The 20,192-nt window shown below is 37.0% G+C and overlaps 1 protein-coding gene across 1 annotated transcript in view; it reads right to left on the bottom strand.

Moving 5' to 3' along the window:
* Positions 1-20,192, bottom strand: part of Ccdc171 (coiled-coil domain containing 171) — a 484,039-nt gene that overhangs the window by 287,140 nt on the left and 176,707 nt on the right. The window contains exons 12-16 of the mRNA XM_029565763.1: positions 15,607-15,713; positions 13,804-13,893; positions 10,276-10,476; positions 7,619-7,786; positions 5,862-6,047 (exon numbers count right to left, since the gene is read on the bottom strand). Of these exons, the coding sequence (XP_029421623.1) occupies positions 5,862-6,047; positions 7,619-7,786; positions 10,276-10,476; positions 13,804-13,893; positions 15,607-15,713 (752 nt within the window). The remainder of the gene's footprint in view (positions 1-5,861; positions 6,048-7,618; positions 7,787-10,275; positions 10,477-13,803; positions 13,894-15,606; positions 15,714-20,192) is intronic.

The following is a 20,192-nucleotide window of genomic DNA, read 5'->3' as shown; positions in this document are numbered from 1 at the left end:
TGGTACATTTACACAATGGAGTTCTATTCAGTAGTAAAGAAAGATGAAATAATGAAATTTTCAGGTAAATGGATGGATCTAGAAACTGTTATAGTAAGTGAAGTAACAAAGACTCAGAAAAACAAACAACATATGTTCTCACTCATTTGTGGATCCTAGCACCAAATCCTTTTAAATTCCAGGTCCTTTTAATAAGATGGTGCTATACAGCAGTTCCTTCTGCACAAAGTAACTACCATCATCATGACTTCGGCTGAGCCTGGTAGCTAAACATAGTCACAATTGGTCTTGTTGACTGTTATGCTCATTCATTAAAGGAGTACCAAGCAGGGTCACTGGACCCTCACCTGAGTACCCAGCCACTCTTCCCTGCCAACTAGTCCAGCCTTGGAAGACAAAAGAAAAATGAGGAAGAACTCAATAGAGAGATGATTTTGGAAGCCCATGTCAAGAAACTCCAATGGACTCTCATATGAATATTTGAAAATTGCCCTGTTCTGAGTTTTTTGTAGTTTCCTGTCTAGAACTTGTAATGCTAGTTACTCTTGCCTCTACTTCTCCTTCACATCTCCTATTCATGATTCAAGGACTTTCTTTTCCCCTTAGAGACAAGAGTTATGCAATTTCGGAGTCTTTTAGGTAGACCCAACGAACAGGTACTCCAATTGCCTCTCCCTGCATTCCTGTTCAGCATGGAAGAAGCCAGAGCGGTCTGAGTCCCTATTCCCTATTGGCAATTTTGGTAATCCCTTCAGAGGATGGCATGATAAGAATAGAAGGTAGGAATTGGCTAGGCAGTTAGGGTAAAAAGACCGCAAAGAAATGTAGCCAGTTTCTTGGCTAAAAGTCAAAATGTCCTTGAGCCTGTTAACAACATACTCTGTTCCAAAGGCCAACAATGTCATAAGTATTTGGAAGCTTGTACCTAATCCTTAAAAGATTTTAGGGTTATCTCTTTGGGGGGGGGTGTTTGGGGGGGGAGTGGGCATGGATTTGATCAAAGCACCTTTTATGCATGCATGTATGAAATTCTCAATAAAGAATGTTAAGAGTAGCCAAAAGCCCTATAAAAATAAATAAATCAAAGAAGAAGAAAGAGTACATGAAGTTATCAGAAAAAAAGTGATAGGGAAATATGGAAGGAGTTAGAGGGGAGGGAGTGAGCATGGATTTGATCAAATCACCTTATATGCATGTACTAAATTATCAGTAAATTATTTATTTTAAAAAATTTATGTAGACCCACTTATAAAATTTAGAACTATAAAATGTCAAAAATAGAAAATCATGATTATGCACTTATAGAATTCTTATTCACAATACCAAAACAATAAGAGGAAAGCGTCAAAAAATATCTAAAATGTTGCTGCAGATGTAACTTATTTGGTAGAGCAGTTGGCTTGGTGTGTGCAAGGTCCTGAGTTCAACCCCTCTTAATAGAAAAATAGTAGTGCTAACAGGATGGGAGAAAATATTTGTAAATAATATGGCTGACAAAAGACAAATTCAAAATATGTAAACAAAACTAAAATCTCAAAACTAAGAAAAGAATTCAAGCCCAATGTGGTGAGCCACATGTAATCTCAACACTTGGAAGGATGAAAGAAGAGTATCACCATGACATTGGGGACAGGCTAGGATACATAATAAATTCAAGGCCAGCCTGGACTACAGAGTGAGACCTTATCTCTGTACTAAATAAATAAAAACTGGACAAAAGAGGTGAACATGGCTAGGGATATAGCTTAGATGTAAAAGTGCTTCCTAACATACACAAGTCTCAGGATACAATCTCTGGTAACACACATTAACACACACACACACACACACACACACACACACACACACACAAATCCCAGGGGAGGCAAAAAAAGGGAGAGAAAAACAGGGGAGAAGGAAAAGCTGTGCAGTTGGAATTGCTCCTCATCTTCTTTCACTAACATACTAACCTCTTGTGGCAGCACATGCCTGTAGCCCCAAGACTCGAGAGGCGAAGAAATAACCTGAATATCCAGTAACACATAATCAAACAAATTTTGATATGGCTACAAAATGATGTAATATTAAACCCTAAAGAATAGAGAATTAAACAAATAAAGTTAAGCTCAACATCATAATTGAGTGAAATAAGGGAACTACCAGTGAATACACACTGACTGATTATATTCATATGAAATTCAGACACATGAAACTGATCTATAATGATGAGCATGAAAAGAGTACTGCTGTGAGGTGAGCTTGGGAACAGCAGCGCTGAGATGCTGAACATGGGAACAGCAGTGCTGAGATGGTGAACATGGGAACAGCAGCGCTGAGATGCTGAACATGGGAACAGCAGTGCTGAGATGGTGAACATGGGAACAGCAGCGCTGAGATGCTGAACATGGGAACAGCAGTGCTGAGATGGTGAACATGGGAACAGCAGCGCTGAGATGCTGAACATGGGAACAGCAGTGCTGAGATGGTGAACATGGGAACAGCAGCGCTGAGATGCTGAACATGGGAACAGCAGTGCTGAGATGGTGAACATGGGAACAGCAGCGCTGAGATGCTGAACATGGGAACAGCAGTGCTGAGATGGTGAACATGGGAACAGCAGCGCTGAGATGCTGAACATGGGAACAGCAGTGCTGAGATGGTGAACATGGGAACAGCAGCGCTGAGATGCTGAACATGGGAACAGCAGTGCTGAGATGGTGAACATGGGAACAGCAGCGCTGAGATGCTGAACATGGGAACAGCAGTGCTGAGATGGTGAACATGGGAACAGCAGCGCTGAGATGCTGAACATGGGAACAGCAGTGCTGAGATGGTGAACATGGGAACAGCAGCGCTGAGATGCTGAACATGGGAACAGCAGTGCTGAGATGGTGAACATGGGAACAGCAGCGCTGAGATGCTGAACATGGGAACAGCAGTGCTGAGATGGTGAACATGGGAACAGCAGCGCTGAGATGCTGAACATGGGAACAGCAGTGCTGAGATGGTGAACATGGGAACAGCAGCGCTGAGATGCTGAACATGGGAACAGCAGTGCTGAGATGGTGAACATGGGAACAGCAGCGCTGAGATGCTGAACATGGGAACAGCAGTGCTGAGATGGTGAACATGGGAACAGCAGCGCTGAGATGCTGAACATGGGAACAGCAGTGCTGAGATGGTGAACATGGGAACAGCAGCGCTGAGATGCTGAACATGGGAACAGCAGTGCTGAGATGGTGAACATGGGAACAGCAGCGCTGAGATGCTGAACATGGGAACAGCAGTGCTGAGATGGTGAACATGGGAACAGCAGCGCTGAGATGCTGAACATGGGAACAGCAGTGCTGAGATGCTGAACATGGGACCAGCACAGCTGAGATGGTGAACATGGGACCAGCAGCACTGAGATGATGAACATGGGAACAGTAGTGCTTAGATGGTGAACATGGGAACAGTAGTGCTTAGATGGTGAACATGAGAACAGTAGCCCTGAGATGATGTGCATGATCCTGTGAAATGGTGAACATAAGAACAGTAATGCTATCGGAAACGAAAGATGACTGGCAAGAAAGTTCTGGCACAATTAAAATGTTTGAAGCCTTTGGATGGGTAGATAAGGATGTGTACACTGATCTCAATTGACTAGGCATAGAAGCCCGGACTTAGAATTCCAGCACTAAGGGAGCTGAGGCCAGAAGACCACTAGTTCCAGGAACATCTGTGCTCTATAAAGACATCCTGTTTCAGAGTAGGATAAAATCCAAGTGTACACTTTTGATCTATGTACTTCATTGTGTGTTAATGTTACCTCAAAAGAAATAAAATAGAGTCTTTTACTTCAGTAGTAGAAAATGCCCAGCACATTACATTAGTACCTTGCATCTAATGAGTGAATGGTTGTTTTCAGAAAGTATGTTTATTGACTAGTTCCAATTCACATAGAAATGCATAAATCCACATAGGCATCCTTAAAGTTTTAGAATACAGAAGTATCTAATTATAAGCATACTACCTACATAGATTAAAAAATGAGTCATAAAATATTTTTAAAAATGAGTCTTGCCTATATAAGCATGAATGGACCAAATAAAGTACTGAAACAGCAAATAAACCATGGGAGAGCCAACAACTTTCTGTTTTCCCATGTATCCTATCTTGGGAGCAAGTGATCTATTAATAAATTCAACACCAAAGAGTATACACAATCATGTCACTTCTGATGGGCAAGAATGACAGCTAACAATATAATGTTAATGTGAATGGAAAAATATGGTTAATGTTAACCTCCTGTAATTTCTATTCTTAATCAAATCTAACATAGATGCTACATCCCAGTTATTTTAAGCAGGACCTACAGCTGTAACCCTAGCTCTCATATGTTAATAGGTATGTGATTTTTCCATCACTTATGACAAAAATCCCTGAGGATATAAAGCAGAAGGATTTATTTTGGCTTTCCAATTCACAGGTTTCAGTCCTCGAGCTTCTAGTTGTGTTGCTAATGGACAACATCATGATGGGCAGTCGAAAGATGGTAGAGCAAATCAGCCCAGCTCAGGGTGGACAGGGAGCAGGAAGGAAAAGGGGCATGCTTTCCACTGCCTCCCACATATACAACAAGGAGCTAATCTGTCCATTAGGTCTGAGAGCTTGGGATCCTCACTTCCCCAAAGTCCATCAGCTGGCAAGAGAACCCCCAAATGAACGAAGAGTCTTATAGTCAAGTCACAACAGGAAGTATAAAACATTTTAACCCCAGATGAACTTAAGTGATAGTTCAAATGAAACCCCCCCAAAGTGGAATAAACTGGATAAAAGAACACTTACACTGACAATATCTTACCAGATCTCCTAACTCTTTATTTTAAATATATATAAATAAAAGATATAAAACTTAGTATTTAACTAAATAAAAGATACATAATTTAACATTTTACCAAATATCTTATATTTTAACCAAAAACTTATCTTCCAAACTGAAGTAAAAGATAATCCTTATAACCCAAACATACACACACAGAGGTAATTAAACACAGTAGTGAAAAAGCTCATATACCTTTTAACATTATATGAGACCTAGAATTATAATTGTAAGTTCTATTATAAAATAATTGACTGTGAGATGTATTTTCTATGCTAGATTTGATAGAGACTAGAAGTTATAGGTAGTTAACACAAACATATTTTACTATACAAATTATTGTCAATATTATTTATACTTTCAACTATTATCCCTGCCCATAAGAAGTAACAATGATTTATGTGTATTTGCATAATCATAACATAAACAAGTTCTGTGTGTTCTCAAGAATTTAAACTGCTTCTTTTTAAATATTTTTTATTATTTTTATTTTATGTGTATGTGTGTATTGCCTGCGTGTAGGTTAAGTACACCCGTGTCGTGCAATGCCCGTGGAGATCAGAAGAGGCTGTCGGATCCCCTGGGATTGGAGTTATGGACAGTTGTTAGCTGCCATCTGGGTGCTGGGATTTGAACCCAGGTCTTCTACAAGTACAACCAGTGTTCTTAATTGCTGAGCCATCTCTCCAGTCCCTTAAACTGCTTCTTAAAGGGAGGGACTCTAGATAGGCTGACTAGACCTCAATAGATGAACTTGCAGTGAGGGACATCTGGGGACACTAATTTGACATGATAGGCCTTAACACAAATGACAGAATGTATGAATTCAAATGAGTGGGGCCTATGGGAGGGGACTAATGGGGAAGGAGTATAAAGATGATTAAGATGTTCTGTGAAATATGCAAAAATTCAAAAGAATTTTTTAAGTATTTAAACTGATGTAGAATTGCTATAAAAAAGAAAACAAGGTGAGGGAACAGGGAGCAGCCCCTTTTAGGCTCTCTGTAGGGCAGCATACCTGCGCCCTCCTCTGCACCTCCAGAAGTTCAGAACTCTGCAGTTCCAGCTCCTTCTTCTGTTTGTGCCAGCAGCTCTCTTGGGCCTTGATCTGTTCTGCCACTTTGTTTAAGGTGTCTTCCTGAGCCTGCTGAAGCTCTCTCATAGTATCAGATTTGTTTTTACAGATATACTCCAGATGACTTATCTATGAAGGGAAATGACATGTAGAATAAAATACAATAAAGTATTACTTCTTTGTATGACCTCATCAACAAAAACACCTAATTGTTCTACTGTATTTTATTCCTTAAGATCATACAAATATTGTAAGTTAAACTGTAAATAGATTAAGAAATAGAAATTATCAGGGTAAACGATAATATTTTAGCAGAAAATGGTTATGTTTTTATATACCTAAACAATGAATTTTTATTCTTCTCTTTCTAATAAAGTAACTTATTCTGTAATCAATTTCAAAAAGACAATTAAGAAAAAGATTCTTCTCCTAAAACTAAAGCTGGGACAATTTTGGGTACCTCAGTGGAAAAGTAAATATTTAAATTAGATTTATAAATGTGCAAACATTTTGTATATAATAAAACAGAATGTTCCGATTATTTTTTTCAATTTAACAGACATCCTTATCTAAAATGTGTGACAATTAAAAATGTCTAAAAACTATTAAAAACATAACAGCATTTAGAGTAAAAGCAAATATTTTATTTATCAGTCTGTTTAAAGCAAATTAACCATATTCCCAATTACAAGCTGCCTCTGCTACTCACAGTTCACATCCTCTTTTCTCAGTCCTAACCCTAAGCACCTCTGCACATGCAGCCAATGCTAAAGAGAAAATGCTCGCAACACAAAATCTTACCTTGAAATGAGACTATTTTGTTAATACAACATATTTATTTGTAACTTGCAGAACAGTATTTCTCTTCCTGTCCTTTAAGAGTAAATGTCATTGTAACCAAGATCTGAACATTAACTCTAGAAATTATTTGTCACAAACAGAATTCTGACCAGTTCAACAGACCCTGAATAAGAAACAATATCTTTAGTGTCAGCATATATTAATCCACTAAGCTATTTTAATTTTCTGTTAACAAAAGCAGAGTGCTTTGTTTTTTGTTTTTTGTTTTTTTGTTTTCTTTCTTTCTTGGGTAGACTGAATTCCTAGGCTTAGAGAATGGTAAACTGATCATAAAAGTCTACAATTTTGATCTATAAAATACATGTTTCACATTCTAAAGTATAGGTTATATTTTTCTCATAAGCAGTTTTTTGCATCTGAAGAAAAAAGTCAAAAATATAACTTAAAATTTTCTAAGTACTTTTAAAGGAACATTTCATATTTCCTAAGCAAAGACTTTTAAGATCATGTTTTTTAATAACGATATCCTGTTTCTATTTTATGCCAACATAAAGAGTTGGTTTATTAATGTAAATGACTAAGTTCTTTGAATTGCTTCATCAGTAAGATTAATTTATTTTCTTTTAATTAGGTCCCTGTGGCTAATACTGGCTAGTAGTATTAGCATGTCCTGCACAGAAAGTGGAGCTTAGAGACTTCATACAGACTTCAGTCACATTTACATGCCCACAGCAATGGCATCAAACTGAGTTGTAGACAAGCCATAATTAATGGTACTGAATTATTAACATTCAAATTCTTTTTGAAATAAGATGAATGTCAGCCCCTCTTAATGATACTGTGATGTGGACAAATGTCACTGAATTTAATGGAGGTATCTGGTGCCTGAGGACAGTTACCTTCTCATTAGCCCTGTTGAGGTCTGCAATGAGGGCATCAACATTCTCCTGCAAGACTGCACAAAGCTCAGACCAAGAGAATTTATCCAACATGTCTTCTGGTTGTTTTATGAGCACACAGCCTGCTACCAAGTGCTGATACAAGGTATGAAGGAAGGTTAGTTTCTCCTGCAAGAAAAAAAAAACTAATTAATTCCTGAATATGAACACATAATACACACAGTGAAGAATTCATTTTTTTCTCACATAGAGATGCCCCTTCTTTATTCACGTTGAAACCTATGTGACAGAACACTGGGGATTTCTTACACTGCTATCAAAACCAAATTCATTAGAAGCCAGGCCAGGTTTCTGATCCAGCTTGCTACTGAGGAGGATATGAGCATCTGTTTAGTCCTGTTTCCTTTGCCATAATGCAAGGTATCTAGGTTCGTTGTTTACAAGATCCTTTCTTTGGAACTCAATATGGTAATTGTGAAATTTCTTATTTATATTTGACAAAACAGGTGTTAAGTCACAAAACAATATCAAGATAAGAGTGTCATTCCACACTGATGAAAAAAAGTTATAACAGTATCTGTACTTTACATGTCCACAATTACTCAGCTTCTTTCCCTCCAGAGATTCCAGTTTACTTACCACTTATAGGAAATCTATCCCAAGGCCCTTAGGCAAAGCAAAGAGTGATATGCAATATATAGAAGGGTTTGTTCCCCCACTTATAAGTTCATATTGTATTTGGCACACTGGGCACCTGCAGGTGTTTAAATATTACAAAGTAACAGGGAAATAAAAAGTGGATATAACTGCCCAAGACATATTTTCAAATCTATTAATTAGAAACGTTGTTTAAAACCCCTTTAAAGGCATATCATCATTACAGTAATTAACTGTCTACTACTGAGTGGCCTAAAGATATTTACTCCACTCTAGAATCAGTATAAACCTGACCTTATCTTTAACACACTGTAATGACAAATAGCCTTCTTTCTACGGTACTTCATCTCAACACATAAAAATCAAAGACAAAGTAAATGTGAAGCTGCAAAATGAATGAATATTTAATGTGGAAAAAATCGGTTCCCTCAAGATGTCTTTATTTATCAGCAAGGAGAAAAAAACTTTGAAAGAAGAAAAATTGGGAGAAAAATGGATATTATAGATTGGTAAAAAGTAAATATAGTCTATTAAAGCTTTGTTTTGTTATTGGAAATGGTACGGACAGTTTTCCTGAATATTCCAAAATGTGTATCATTAATTAATCTATGTACTATATCACTTTTTTCTAAATACAATGATTCAAAAAACAAAAAGTTATAGTTACACCAACAAATTTGAATCAAGAAATCAAAAAAGCTGTTGCTATAAATGTACTATGTATCCCCTTTATAAACAGTTAAAGATGACTTCTGCGTTTTTAATTGGGTTGAAATGTATAAAAATCTGATAACTATAACTACACAAATGTAATATTCAGGTGCTAAAAGCTTCCTCCTCCATATTTTTATGAAGTGACTTGGGTTTTACTGAAGGAAGTTCATTCTCACAGATAATTCACTGTGCCTCCATTATGTCCTCTTTTGCTTGGACTGTGAAAAACCAAGCATGATAATCATCCATTTGGCGTGAAAAGAGCATCACAAGATCCAAAATCAATTCATACATGTTGAACCCAACCATGATGCTGTAGACACGCTGACTTTACAGTACACTGAGGCTTCTAGTTTCCTTTATTTTAATCATTATCTGATGTGTAGAACAAGTCCAACTCCTTCATGTGGACACAGTTTAAATCCCAGGCTGTAAGAAGACTGGAAAGAATGTTTCCTTTTTACTTTCTTGGCACTGAATACATATTTTTTGAAGTAATAAATTCAATATGCAGGAAAACTTTAGATAAACAAATCCCACCAACTACACTAGCTCTATGTGGTAGAAAATTAAAATTAAAGTTAGAAATTACATTCATACTGGCTCATACAGAATATAAAATTTTGTCATAATATTTTAAGAAGTCACTAATAAATAAAAATAGATAAGTAATTTTCCAGAGCATCCAAACTGAAGTTTTAATTTTGTAAAGAGTAGGAGACTATCTATTAAAGAAGATATTACTGTTGTACAAATAAGAAAACCAAGATGTGGAGTGACACCACTATATAGCCTATCCATAGCCATGTTGTATGTAAACAGAAAAAGCAGGGCCCAAGCCCCCAAAATCTAATTACTACATATATATATATAGTGTGTGTGTATATATATATATATAGAGAGAGAGAGAGAGAGAGAAAAAATATATATATATCCATCAAACCAAGCTGCAGTAAAAAAAATTATTTTGTTATTGGCAAACAGGCAAATCTTGAAAGGACTGTTTGGAACACAGTAGTGTGAGGAATGATGATATAAGTTGTGGAAGAAAGCTGGATGGTCCAAGTGATAAGTAAGATGGTTAAACCATCTTACTTTTTTTCACAAAAGGGGACAAGAAAGCATAACAGAAGAACTGGTTTTGAAAATGTCAGCAACATTTCAAACTAGACACTCAGAACTATTTTTGAATTAAATCAAATATGAGTAAAAACCATCATCTGATGTTTGTAAACATACAACACAGAGTAGTGAAAGGCTTTCTGGCTTTCTGTCTCAGGTGATACCTCCGAGTCCTTACGGAAAGCCTGGGAGCATTTCTGCAGGTCACTTTCACACTGGGCTGCTTGTGCCTTTTCTTTCTCCCAATAGTGCAGCACATTTTGTAGCTCCACTTTCAAAGTGCTTATTAAAGCCTCTCGGTCTGCACATCTGGTACGCAAATGACTTAACTCCTTATGGACATCAGTCAGTTTATCTTGAAGTTCCTGTCATAGATATCAAATAAGAGACTATAGGAAGACTATCCAACTGAGAAAGGGCAAGAGGCACACAAATATCAAATATGTAATGAAAACCTTCAAAGTTTTAATATAAAGCAATCAAGCATTTGCTTATAATGCTAAATAGTAAGGTATTTTACAGAATATACTTGCTAAATAGAATATTTTAGCTCAAAAACTAGAAAATTTGTAAAATTTAAACATATACATAAACTGTTATTAAGACTGCTTATTCCAAGTTCCAAGGAGTTTTCCTTTCAACTCATAAAAAGGGCCATTTATATGATGTATTACATTGATTGACTTATGTATAGTGAACCATCCCTGCATCTCTGTAATAAAGCCAATTCGATTATGGTAGATGATCGATCTTTTTGATGTGTGTCTGTACGTAATTTACGAGTCTTTTGTTGAGAATTTTTGCATCTATGTTCATTAAGGATATGGACCTATAGTTTTCTTTCTTTTTTTTTTTTTTTTTGTTATGTCTTTACCTGGTTTTGGTATTAGAGTAATTCTGGCTTCATAGAAGGAGTTTGGAAGTTCTCCCTCTGTTTCTATCTTTTTAAATAATTTAAGTAATACTGGATGTAGATTTATTTTAAAGGTGTGGTAGAATTCTGCTGTGAAATCGATCTGGGCCTGGGCTGTTTTTATTTGGGAGGCTCTGTTTCCATTTCTTCTTTTGTTATGAGTCTGTTTAACCTGCTGATCTCTTCTTGGTTTAACTTTGGAGGATCCAATGACTTTGTAAATTCATCTATTTCTTTTAGATTTTCTAATTTAATAGAATATAGGTTTTTAAAGTATTCCCTTATAATGGTCTAGATCTTTCTCGTGTCTGTTGTAATGTTTCCCCCTTCCTTTCTGATTTTGTTGATTTGGATTTGCTCTTTCTTTCTTTTGGTTAGCTGGGCTAGGGGTCTGTCTTGTTTATATTTCAAAGAACCAGCTCTTAGATACACTGATTCTTTGTATTTTCTTTGTTTCTATTACACCACTCATCAAAGAAGCTTCTTTTTGCAGCAGATGGAGACAATTACAGAGTTCAACAACTGGTCAAACACCGAACAGAATAAGTGCCTGTGAGATACCCACCCCTAAGTGACACATCTACAATGGAACCTCTACATCTAAGGCTCATAGAACAGAGTAGAACAGGGGGTAGAGAGAATATACTAATAGTCTCTTAACTCTCACCAGTGACGCTTCCTCATGCAACACAGGGTGATCATCACAAAGTCACAACTGGCCAAAATGTAGAGAATAAGAGACTGCAGAGTACATGTCCTTGGATAAAACTCCTATATTAAACCTCTGCCACCCAGGGTTCAGGGACCATTGCAGAATGGACTGAAAGACTATAAAGAGACTGGTTGGTAGATGACCACAAGGAAACAGAGTTTTCCAGACAGCTGGGAATTTGCTCATATGAACTTATGGCAGTGGTGACAGCATGCACAAAGACCCATGCAAACTCAAATCAGACAAAAATTCAGCATAGACCTCAGGAACTATTGGCAGCTGATCACTGCTGGGTAAAGGAGAGTTGGTCATCTTTATGCCAGATAGACTGATGAGGCTCTAGTGGATGAACTTACATTGAGGGATATCTATGGATACAAACTTGACTGGATAGGCCTTAACATATATAACAGAATGCATGAAATCAAGTGGGTGGGCTAATAGGGGGTTGTAGACATAGGAGGTAGTCTAAATATGATTAAAATGTATTATTGTATGAAATGCAAAAAAATCAATTAAAAATATATATTTTTTGAAATTTTTTAATGAGCCTCAGTATACTTTATGCAACAGTTCCTAATCAAATTCAGACCTCCTCCCTGATCCATGCCCTCCCAATCCACCACTGGACCTCATGTATTCTACCATACATGCTAAGTCAAGCATTTGTATCCAGATGTCTCTTGGTACAAATTTACCCACTAGAGTCCAATCATCCACTGAATATCACAAGCAAGGTATGCTCTCCCTCACCCAGTAGCAATCAGTCTCCAACAGTTCCCAGTCTAGGGCCTACATATTATATCATTTATAATATATAAATACATATTTATTAAAATATATATTTTTTAAAGGTGGCTCAAAAAAATTTAAAGGCACTTGAGTAGCATTTAAAGCAGTAACCCTTTATATTTAACAGGACGCCTGCTTTCCAATGACATTACAAACACTAATAGAAATCTCAAGAATGTGAAGAATGTGGTGTGAGAGTCTGCTGAACTATGTTTCTTTTTTTGTTGTTTGTTTTGTTTTTTGACACAGGGTATCCCTGTAGTCCCAACTGTCCTGGAACTCTATAGACCAGGCTGGCCTTGGTGGATCCACCTGCCTCTGCTTCCCCAGGGCTAGGATTAAGGGTATGCACCACCATGCCAGGATACTATTTGTTTCTTGGCCTTACAAATGCTCTCTAACGGTATCCACTGAAAACTGAACGTAAATACCAAAACAGTAAAATTCCAACAAATACTGACTGACTTAAGTTTTGTAAAGAGGTACATAAAACTGACATAGAAAATCAAACTGTTTTCTTGAATCTTAGTCAGCTGTGGTCTCAGCCCATTAACTAGACATGTACTAAAATCAATGGCTCCACCCGAAATTGATAAAAACTGATTCTGCATACAGATGTGCATATATAAAATGAACGTTAAATGTCAAATCATTTTAGTCTCTAATATTATATCAGAGAAATTAATTTTTCCTTCAACCAAAGCAGTTTGATCAACAAAAAACAAATGTGCTCAATATTTTTTTTATGTGCATGAATGCATTGCCTGCATGTATGCAAGTGCACCCTTGTCATGGAATGCCCATGGATATCAGAAAAAGGCATGTGGGTGCTGGGAATTGAACCTGGGTCTTCTGTAAGAGCAGCCAGCACTCTTAATGACTGAGCCATGTCTTCGAAAAGGCATGTGGGTGCTGGGAATTGAACCTGGGTCTTCTGTAAGAGCAGCAGCCAACACTCTTAATGACTGAGCCATGTCTTAAGCCCTTAAATAGATGTTTTAAAATACTTTAAAAATAGGAAGGTACTCAGACGTCATGGTACATGCCTTTAATCCCAGCATTCTGGATGCAGAAGCAGGTGGAACTCTATAAAACAGAGGCCAGCTTGGTCTACATAAGCAAGATCCAGGCTAGCTGGGGCTCTAGGGAGACCCTGTCTCAAAAAGACAAAACAAAAATGGAGGCTATATTCTATTGGCAGGATCTCTAAAGTATTCCCTTCATAATTAGGTTTGCTTCTTCACAAAAAGAAAATATTACTTTCAATTGTAATACCTTTATATTTTTAGAATGAGACTCCATCTTCTGTTTGGTAGAATCAAGTTCGTTCAGTGTTTTTTCCTTAGCATCATTTACACTGTTTAGCTGAGGGGAAAAAAAAAGTAGCTTTTTTTACATTTTTCAAGAATTGGTAACTCAAAAGTTTACCTTTAGATGTTTGTTATGCAATTACTTAAACATAAATTAAGTACAATTCTTCTTTTTGCTTAAGGACTGTGTAGTTTCTATCACAAGCTCATGTGCCTAAAAAGAAAAGAAAGCATTCCACCTTAAAGCATCAGTGATCTTATTATTGTGCTTTTACTAGATGTCTAGATAAAGGATTTCATTCCTACTATAAACATAACTTTATTCTTAAAATCCTACTGGACTAAAATGCCAGAAGCAGTGGTATCTATAAGAAAAGAAAAAAGAACAGAGCAGAAAGCTGTTTTTCTCTACACACTATGAAGTATTCACTGGTCTCACTCCATATGACAACTTGAGGGTCAGTCACATGCCGTCCTACTGGGAAGGCTGTGGCAGGTCATCAGTTGGTCCTGCACTGCTTGTGATTTATTTTCTTTGACAGTTCATTCTTCTTTTTGTCAGGCTGTTCTTTCTGCTTTCTCTACAGCCACCCCTTGGTCTCCCCACTGCTGTCTCTGGCACTGGTTCACAACAAAGCACATTACTAAGCCAAAGCCTGCTGAGTCGACTTTTCTGCTGTGCTGAGGATCATGTGACATTCATCCTCCTAAAGAACAGTTCGCTGTGGGTAGTGTGCTCCTAGCTACTCTCGGCTTCCAGGCCTAGGCCTCAAAAGAGTTTCACAACTACTAACAATACAGGTTGTCTTTCCTCACTGGAAAAGACTTAGCAATATTTGCTCTTCAGAGAAATTTAATTACTTCAACAGTCACTTTTTTTTTCCTTTTGAACAATTGCAGAGGGTATTCACAAAAAAAAAACCAAAACTGACTTTTCCTTTTTTGTTCACCTTGGATACCTAAAATAAAATAAGCCTCTACCAATATATTATATATAGTGGTTTTATGGCCTTTGAATTATAAAAGAAAACTCCAAATTCTATGCTATATGACTTGTCATTGGCTAAACAAAATCTGTTCTTAACTAATTATATTTAAGTAATTACTTCGTATGCTAATTTGACAAGATGTAACTGGACAAGTTCATCAATTTCTAAAGCATGAATTTATAAAATATTTTAATAACCAAGAAAATTATGAACTTACATATTAAACAATACAAATGAGATGATAAATAGAAGCTGGAGCCTTTAATCAGCAAACTAATGGCTTCCAGACTACAGCAAATAGGTATTTGTTTTTTTAAAAAAAAAAAAACTAACACTTTGCTCCCTTTAGAGAATGAAAACTAATTTCTCTTAAGATTTCCATGGTTTACAGAATCCCTACACTATTGATGAAACCTAAATTTCTACTAGCTATTCCATAGATCATGAACATATTAACATTTAAATATAACATAATTCACTTAAATTATTCACGCAGCATTTTTATTCAGTTTAGACAGTTAAGTCATGAAAACCAAGAAGTGTGTCTTTTTAATTGTAAAAGGTGAAAATAATAGTGTGCTTGAAAATTACAGTACATAAGTGAGACAATACTTTAGGTTACACATAAAAAAGAGCAGCGGCTTCCAATTTATTGTTTCTGTATCAGTGAAGCTGACAACCCAACATCCCCAGTCTTTTTGACCTTTGTAACAAGCAAGGGATGCATACTGGTACTGCCCGAAGGCTGTGTGTGTGGAGCCAAACAGTCCAAGTGTTACCTCATTAGATGTATCTTCCAGCTTGTTCTGGTAATCTATCAAGGTACGCCTCAAAGTCTCAAGGACAGCAGAGAAGCTGGGAGGTTTATCTTTGTCCTTGTGGATGCCTAAAGAAAAATACAGGATGAAAACACACCCCTAAAGTCACATAAGCACAAAAGCTAAGTAAACAGTAACAGAGACATTACAATTAGTTGGAAAACTAAAAAGGCATGAAACTTGAACAGAAATTTATTCTCCAAGTGCATGGCTACTTAGCCAAGTACTAATAGTATTTCTAAATAAATGGCCAGATTAAAGCTCAAAATACATTCAATTCAAATTTATGGCTACTTTGTACCTTATCAAGACAAAAACAGTTAATAGATCCTCCCCCATATCTAATAAATAACAGCAGGGACTATATGTGCCTACTATCCAACAACTAAATAGTCTATATTAGCATTGGCTTAGAAAAATTACAGTGCCTACTTTGGTCCTTATGTTTCTGATCAGTCAGTCCTTAACAATGTACTATTTTGATTAAATAGTAACTTCTGATTCAAGGGTATATAATTTTCTACTATGATTGGAAATATTCTTTAACACTTAAAAATTCTCAAATTGAAATTGAAATAGACAATAAAAATGCTATTAACGGGGCCGGGTGTGGTGGCACACGCCTTTAATCCCAGCACTCGGGAGGCGGACGCAGGCGGATGTCTGAGTTTAAGGCCAGCCTGGTCTACATAGTGAGTTCCAGGACAGCTGGGGCTACAGAGGGACCCTGCCTCAAAAAGACCAAAAAAAAAATGCTATTTACTGCATAGCCCCTATGATGTTTCAATTGAAACCTTTAAGAAATGATATTCATTGTAAAAATATGAAGAGTTCCATATTATACCCTCAAACTACTGTACTGGGCCATAAGTCAAATTAATTGAGCTAATCAAGGTTATATGGTCAAATGTAATTCCAAATATGATTCAAGAGTAATGAAAAACTGAGTTTTAAATATGATTTTAAACTGATTTTTATTTTGCTATTCTTTGTTTTTTTATTGAAACAGTCTCCCTGTGACCCCAGCTGGCCTGGAACCCAGCTATGTAGACCAGACTGGCCTTTATCTCACAGAGACCTCTCTGCCTCTGCCTCTGCCTCTGCCTCTACGTGCCCAGCACTAGAATTAAAGGCATGTGCCACCACAATTGACTCTTACTATACTTTCTTTTTTTTTTTCGTCTTTTTGAGACAGGTTCTCCCTGCAGCCCCAGGTGGCCTGGAACTACTCACTATGTAAACCAGGCTGGCCTATAACTGACAGAGATCTGCCTGCCTTTGCTTCCAGAGTGCTGGAATTAAAGGTGTCAGCCACCATGTCCAGCACTGTTCTTTCTTTTTTTAAATGGGTATCAAATTTAGTTTGAAAATATTCATGAAAAAACTATTTTTTACTTCCTCTTTTAATTCCTCCCCATAATCCAGATATTTCAATATATAAGAAACATATTTTGGGGCTGGAGAGATGGCTCAGTGATTAAGAACACTGACTGTTCTTGAAGAATACCCAGGTTCAAATCCCAGCACCCACATGGCAGCTAACAACCGCTTGTAACTCCAGTTCCAGGGGATCCGACAGCCTCTTCTGTCCTCTGTGGGCCTTGCACGACATAGGTGCACTTATCTACATGCAGGTATAACACCCATACACATAAAAATAAAAATAATAAAATATTAAAAAAAACTTTCAATAAATAAAAATTTAAAGACACATTTGTAATGTGTCTTGTGGTTCATTCATTCATTCAACCCATTTAGTAAACTCCTCCTATGTATTAATCTTAGGCATCAGACATGCAGAGGTGAACAAGACCAGTGTAGTCTCTGCCCATATAAAATTTACACTCTAGTAAGAGGAATGGGTAGTAAATACATATGACATCATTCATCCATTTTTTTCAGATATTCAAAGGCTAGAACTTGTAGAAAATAAGAAAAGAAGGTAGTAAAAAAGTTCTCAATTGATGATAAACTAACTTTATTTTCTTAGAGTATTGATGATATTTATGGCTTTAAACATTTTAAGTATGGAGACAACTTAGATTTTCTTAAACAAAACTAAAATATTGAACTTAAAAAGCAGAGTGTTGTAAAAGCAACACTGAAGCTGGGGAAGGTGCCCAGGCTCTGAGCAACAACAGTGGGGAAGACAGCACTCTTAGTACTGACTATGAATTGGAAAGACAACTAATTAAAGATGCTACTGAAGGTCTTAAATTGCTCTGTTGTACAGGACAAAAAATGCAATGTATAATTCTTTTGGCACTGCACAAAGTAGGCCATAAATAAATCATTCAAGGACATTCAGAAAATCTGCTAAGTTTTATAGTACAGGAGAAAACTTACTCTAAGAAATTCAGAAGTATAAAAATCATCATAATACAAACATTAAAGGATCACTATGCCCTCACTTTACTGACCTACGCTTATATAGTACATAAAATTAAGTTTTCTTGCTTGAAAATGTTTACATTATAAAAGTTTCCTTGCAGTACAAATTACACTTTATTGCCTCACCAATATTCATTATAAAAAGACTAGCAATCCATAATATGACAAAATGTTGAGGAAGAAGAGGAAGAGGAGAAGGAGGAGGAGGAGGAGGAGGGAGGGAGGAGGGAGGGAGAGAGAGAGAGGAGAAGGAAAGGGGAAGGAAGTGAAGGGAAAGGAAGCAAAGGAAAATGAAAGGTCCCTCAGGAACAAGGATCTTACTGAATGAGTTGACTTAATGTTCTAATCACTGCATCCTGGCCCAAAACATAATATATTGTTAAAACTATCCAGTTGGCTTTTTCAAAAGTCAAACTCCAAATGGAAAATAGCTACGTTAGAAACACTCTGAATTTCAGTTCAAGACCAGCCGCTCCTCCCCCCCTGTGTGTGTCCTGCACACGGTGCCGGCCTGCACCTGCCTCTCAGCACTCCCTCTTCATTCCTCTCACTTCAAGTAGGCCTCAGCTCAGGTACACTCTCACAAATCTTTGCTTGAATGAGGAGCCCAAAGAGGGAGCGGGCATAAGAAAACATCCCGAAAACCTCTATTTAAATGCTTTCCTTTAGAGAATCTCAAGAATTAAACATTTTTAAATTACTTGTGTAAATTTCAGTAACCAATAGTGCACAGCAAACACAGTAAGTTGTGGTTGGAGTGAGTCCATCTCTTTTACTTTCTCAACCATCCTTTTACTTTCCTGTAAGACCCCACACACACAACAGGGGAGAATTACTAAGAAAACACATACATACATGCACAAAGAAATAGCACAGAGGCCTGGGGAAATGGGTCAGTGAAGGATCTGAGGTACACGGTCTCACCAAATCAGCAAGCTCCAGATTCAGTGAGACACTGCCTCAAAACTACAGTGGAGAGCAATCTAGAAAGACACTTTCTGTTGACCTCTGGCCTCTGTATGCACACACATGCTGAACACACACACACACGCACACACACACACACACACACACACACACACACACAGAAATAACAGAAGCTGAGCATAATGTCTCACAACAGCACTCAGAAGGCTGAGGCAAAAGGATTACTGTGTGTATAATGCCAGCCTGGGCTACACAGTGAGTTCCAGGAAAACCTGGGCTACAGAATAAGACCTGTTTCAGAAAAAAAGAGCAAAAATAAAAAGCAACAAGAAATAACAGCATTTAGACAAAGTGTGAACTTCTTGTAAAAGATAAATAAAGCAAGCCTGACTAGTCGCATTTACCCTCAGAAAATGAAGGTGAGAGGAATTTTCTGTTGTTTAAGGCTGATTTTCTTTTTTAGCACATGGCAGAAAATAACATTCAAATGGTTTTATTTTCAAATGATAAAAAATAAGTATTTACTATATAATACATTTATCACTAAGAAAATTCCTTCTTATTCTAAAAGCCTTAAATATAAACATTTTGCTAGAAGCTTCTTTTCAAACTACATTCTATATATGAACTTCTCTTAATCACTGAGGTCATAAACATCTTCATTATCTTGCAAACATTGACTCTCACTCTGAAGTATTTAAGGAAAATGGGTCAAAACATATGGAAAGTATTTACTCATATATGTCCTCAAATACTTCCTATGTCCCTTGTGAGACTCCAGAAAACAGTCTTTACCACACAGCTTGAGAGATGCATCAGTGAAAGGATTCGAAGCCTCCCTGAGCATCATGTGTCTAGATAACTTCTGTGTGCTAGAAAGCCAAGAATTCCAGCAGAAATGGTGTTATGAGTCTAGTGCACCAAATGCAGTGAGAAGATGGGATCTCAGCTGATACACACCAAAGGACAACAGCTTACAGAGACAAAGTGTACACAGTGATCATGACAGGTAATGAGTTAACAGCAATAAACTAAAAGGCTTGATCTGTGGACATCACTAGCATATGCTAATTGATGATAGTATTCCTAGAATTAGAACACATAGACAGTCTACTTAAGTTTGAGCCTGATTTGTATAAGCATAAAACCCCTGAGGCTGACTATGGAGGTAAACTTAAATCAATACAAAAGACAGTATTGGCCCTTAACATTTTTTTTTGTTTTTTTTT

Source organism: Nannospalax galili, unplaced genomic scaffold (genome assembly GCF_000622305.1).
Source record: "Nannospalax galili isolate Female #2095 unplaced genomic scaffold, S.galili_v1.0 scaffold98, whole genome shotgun sequence".
NCBI lineage: Eukaryota > Metazoa > Chordata > Mammalia > Rodentia > Spalacidae > Nannospalax > Nannospalax galili.
Note: the sequence above shows the minus strand (reverse complement) of the source record. Positions and strands in the feature narration are given on the sequence as shown.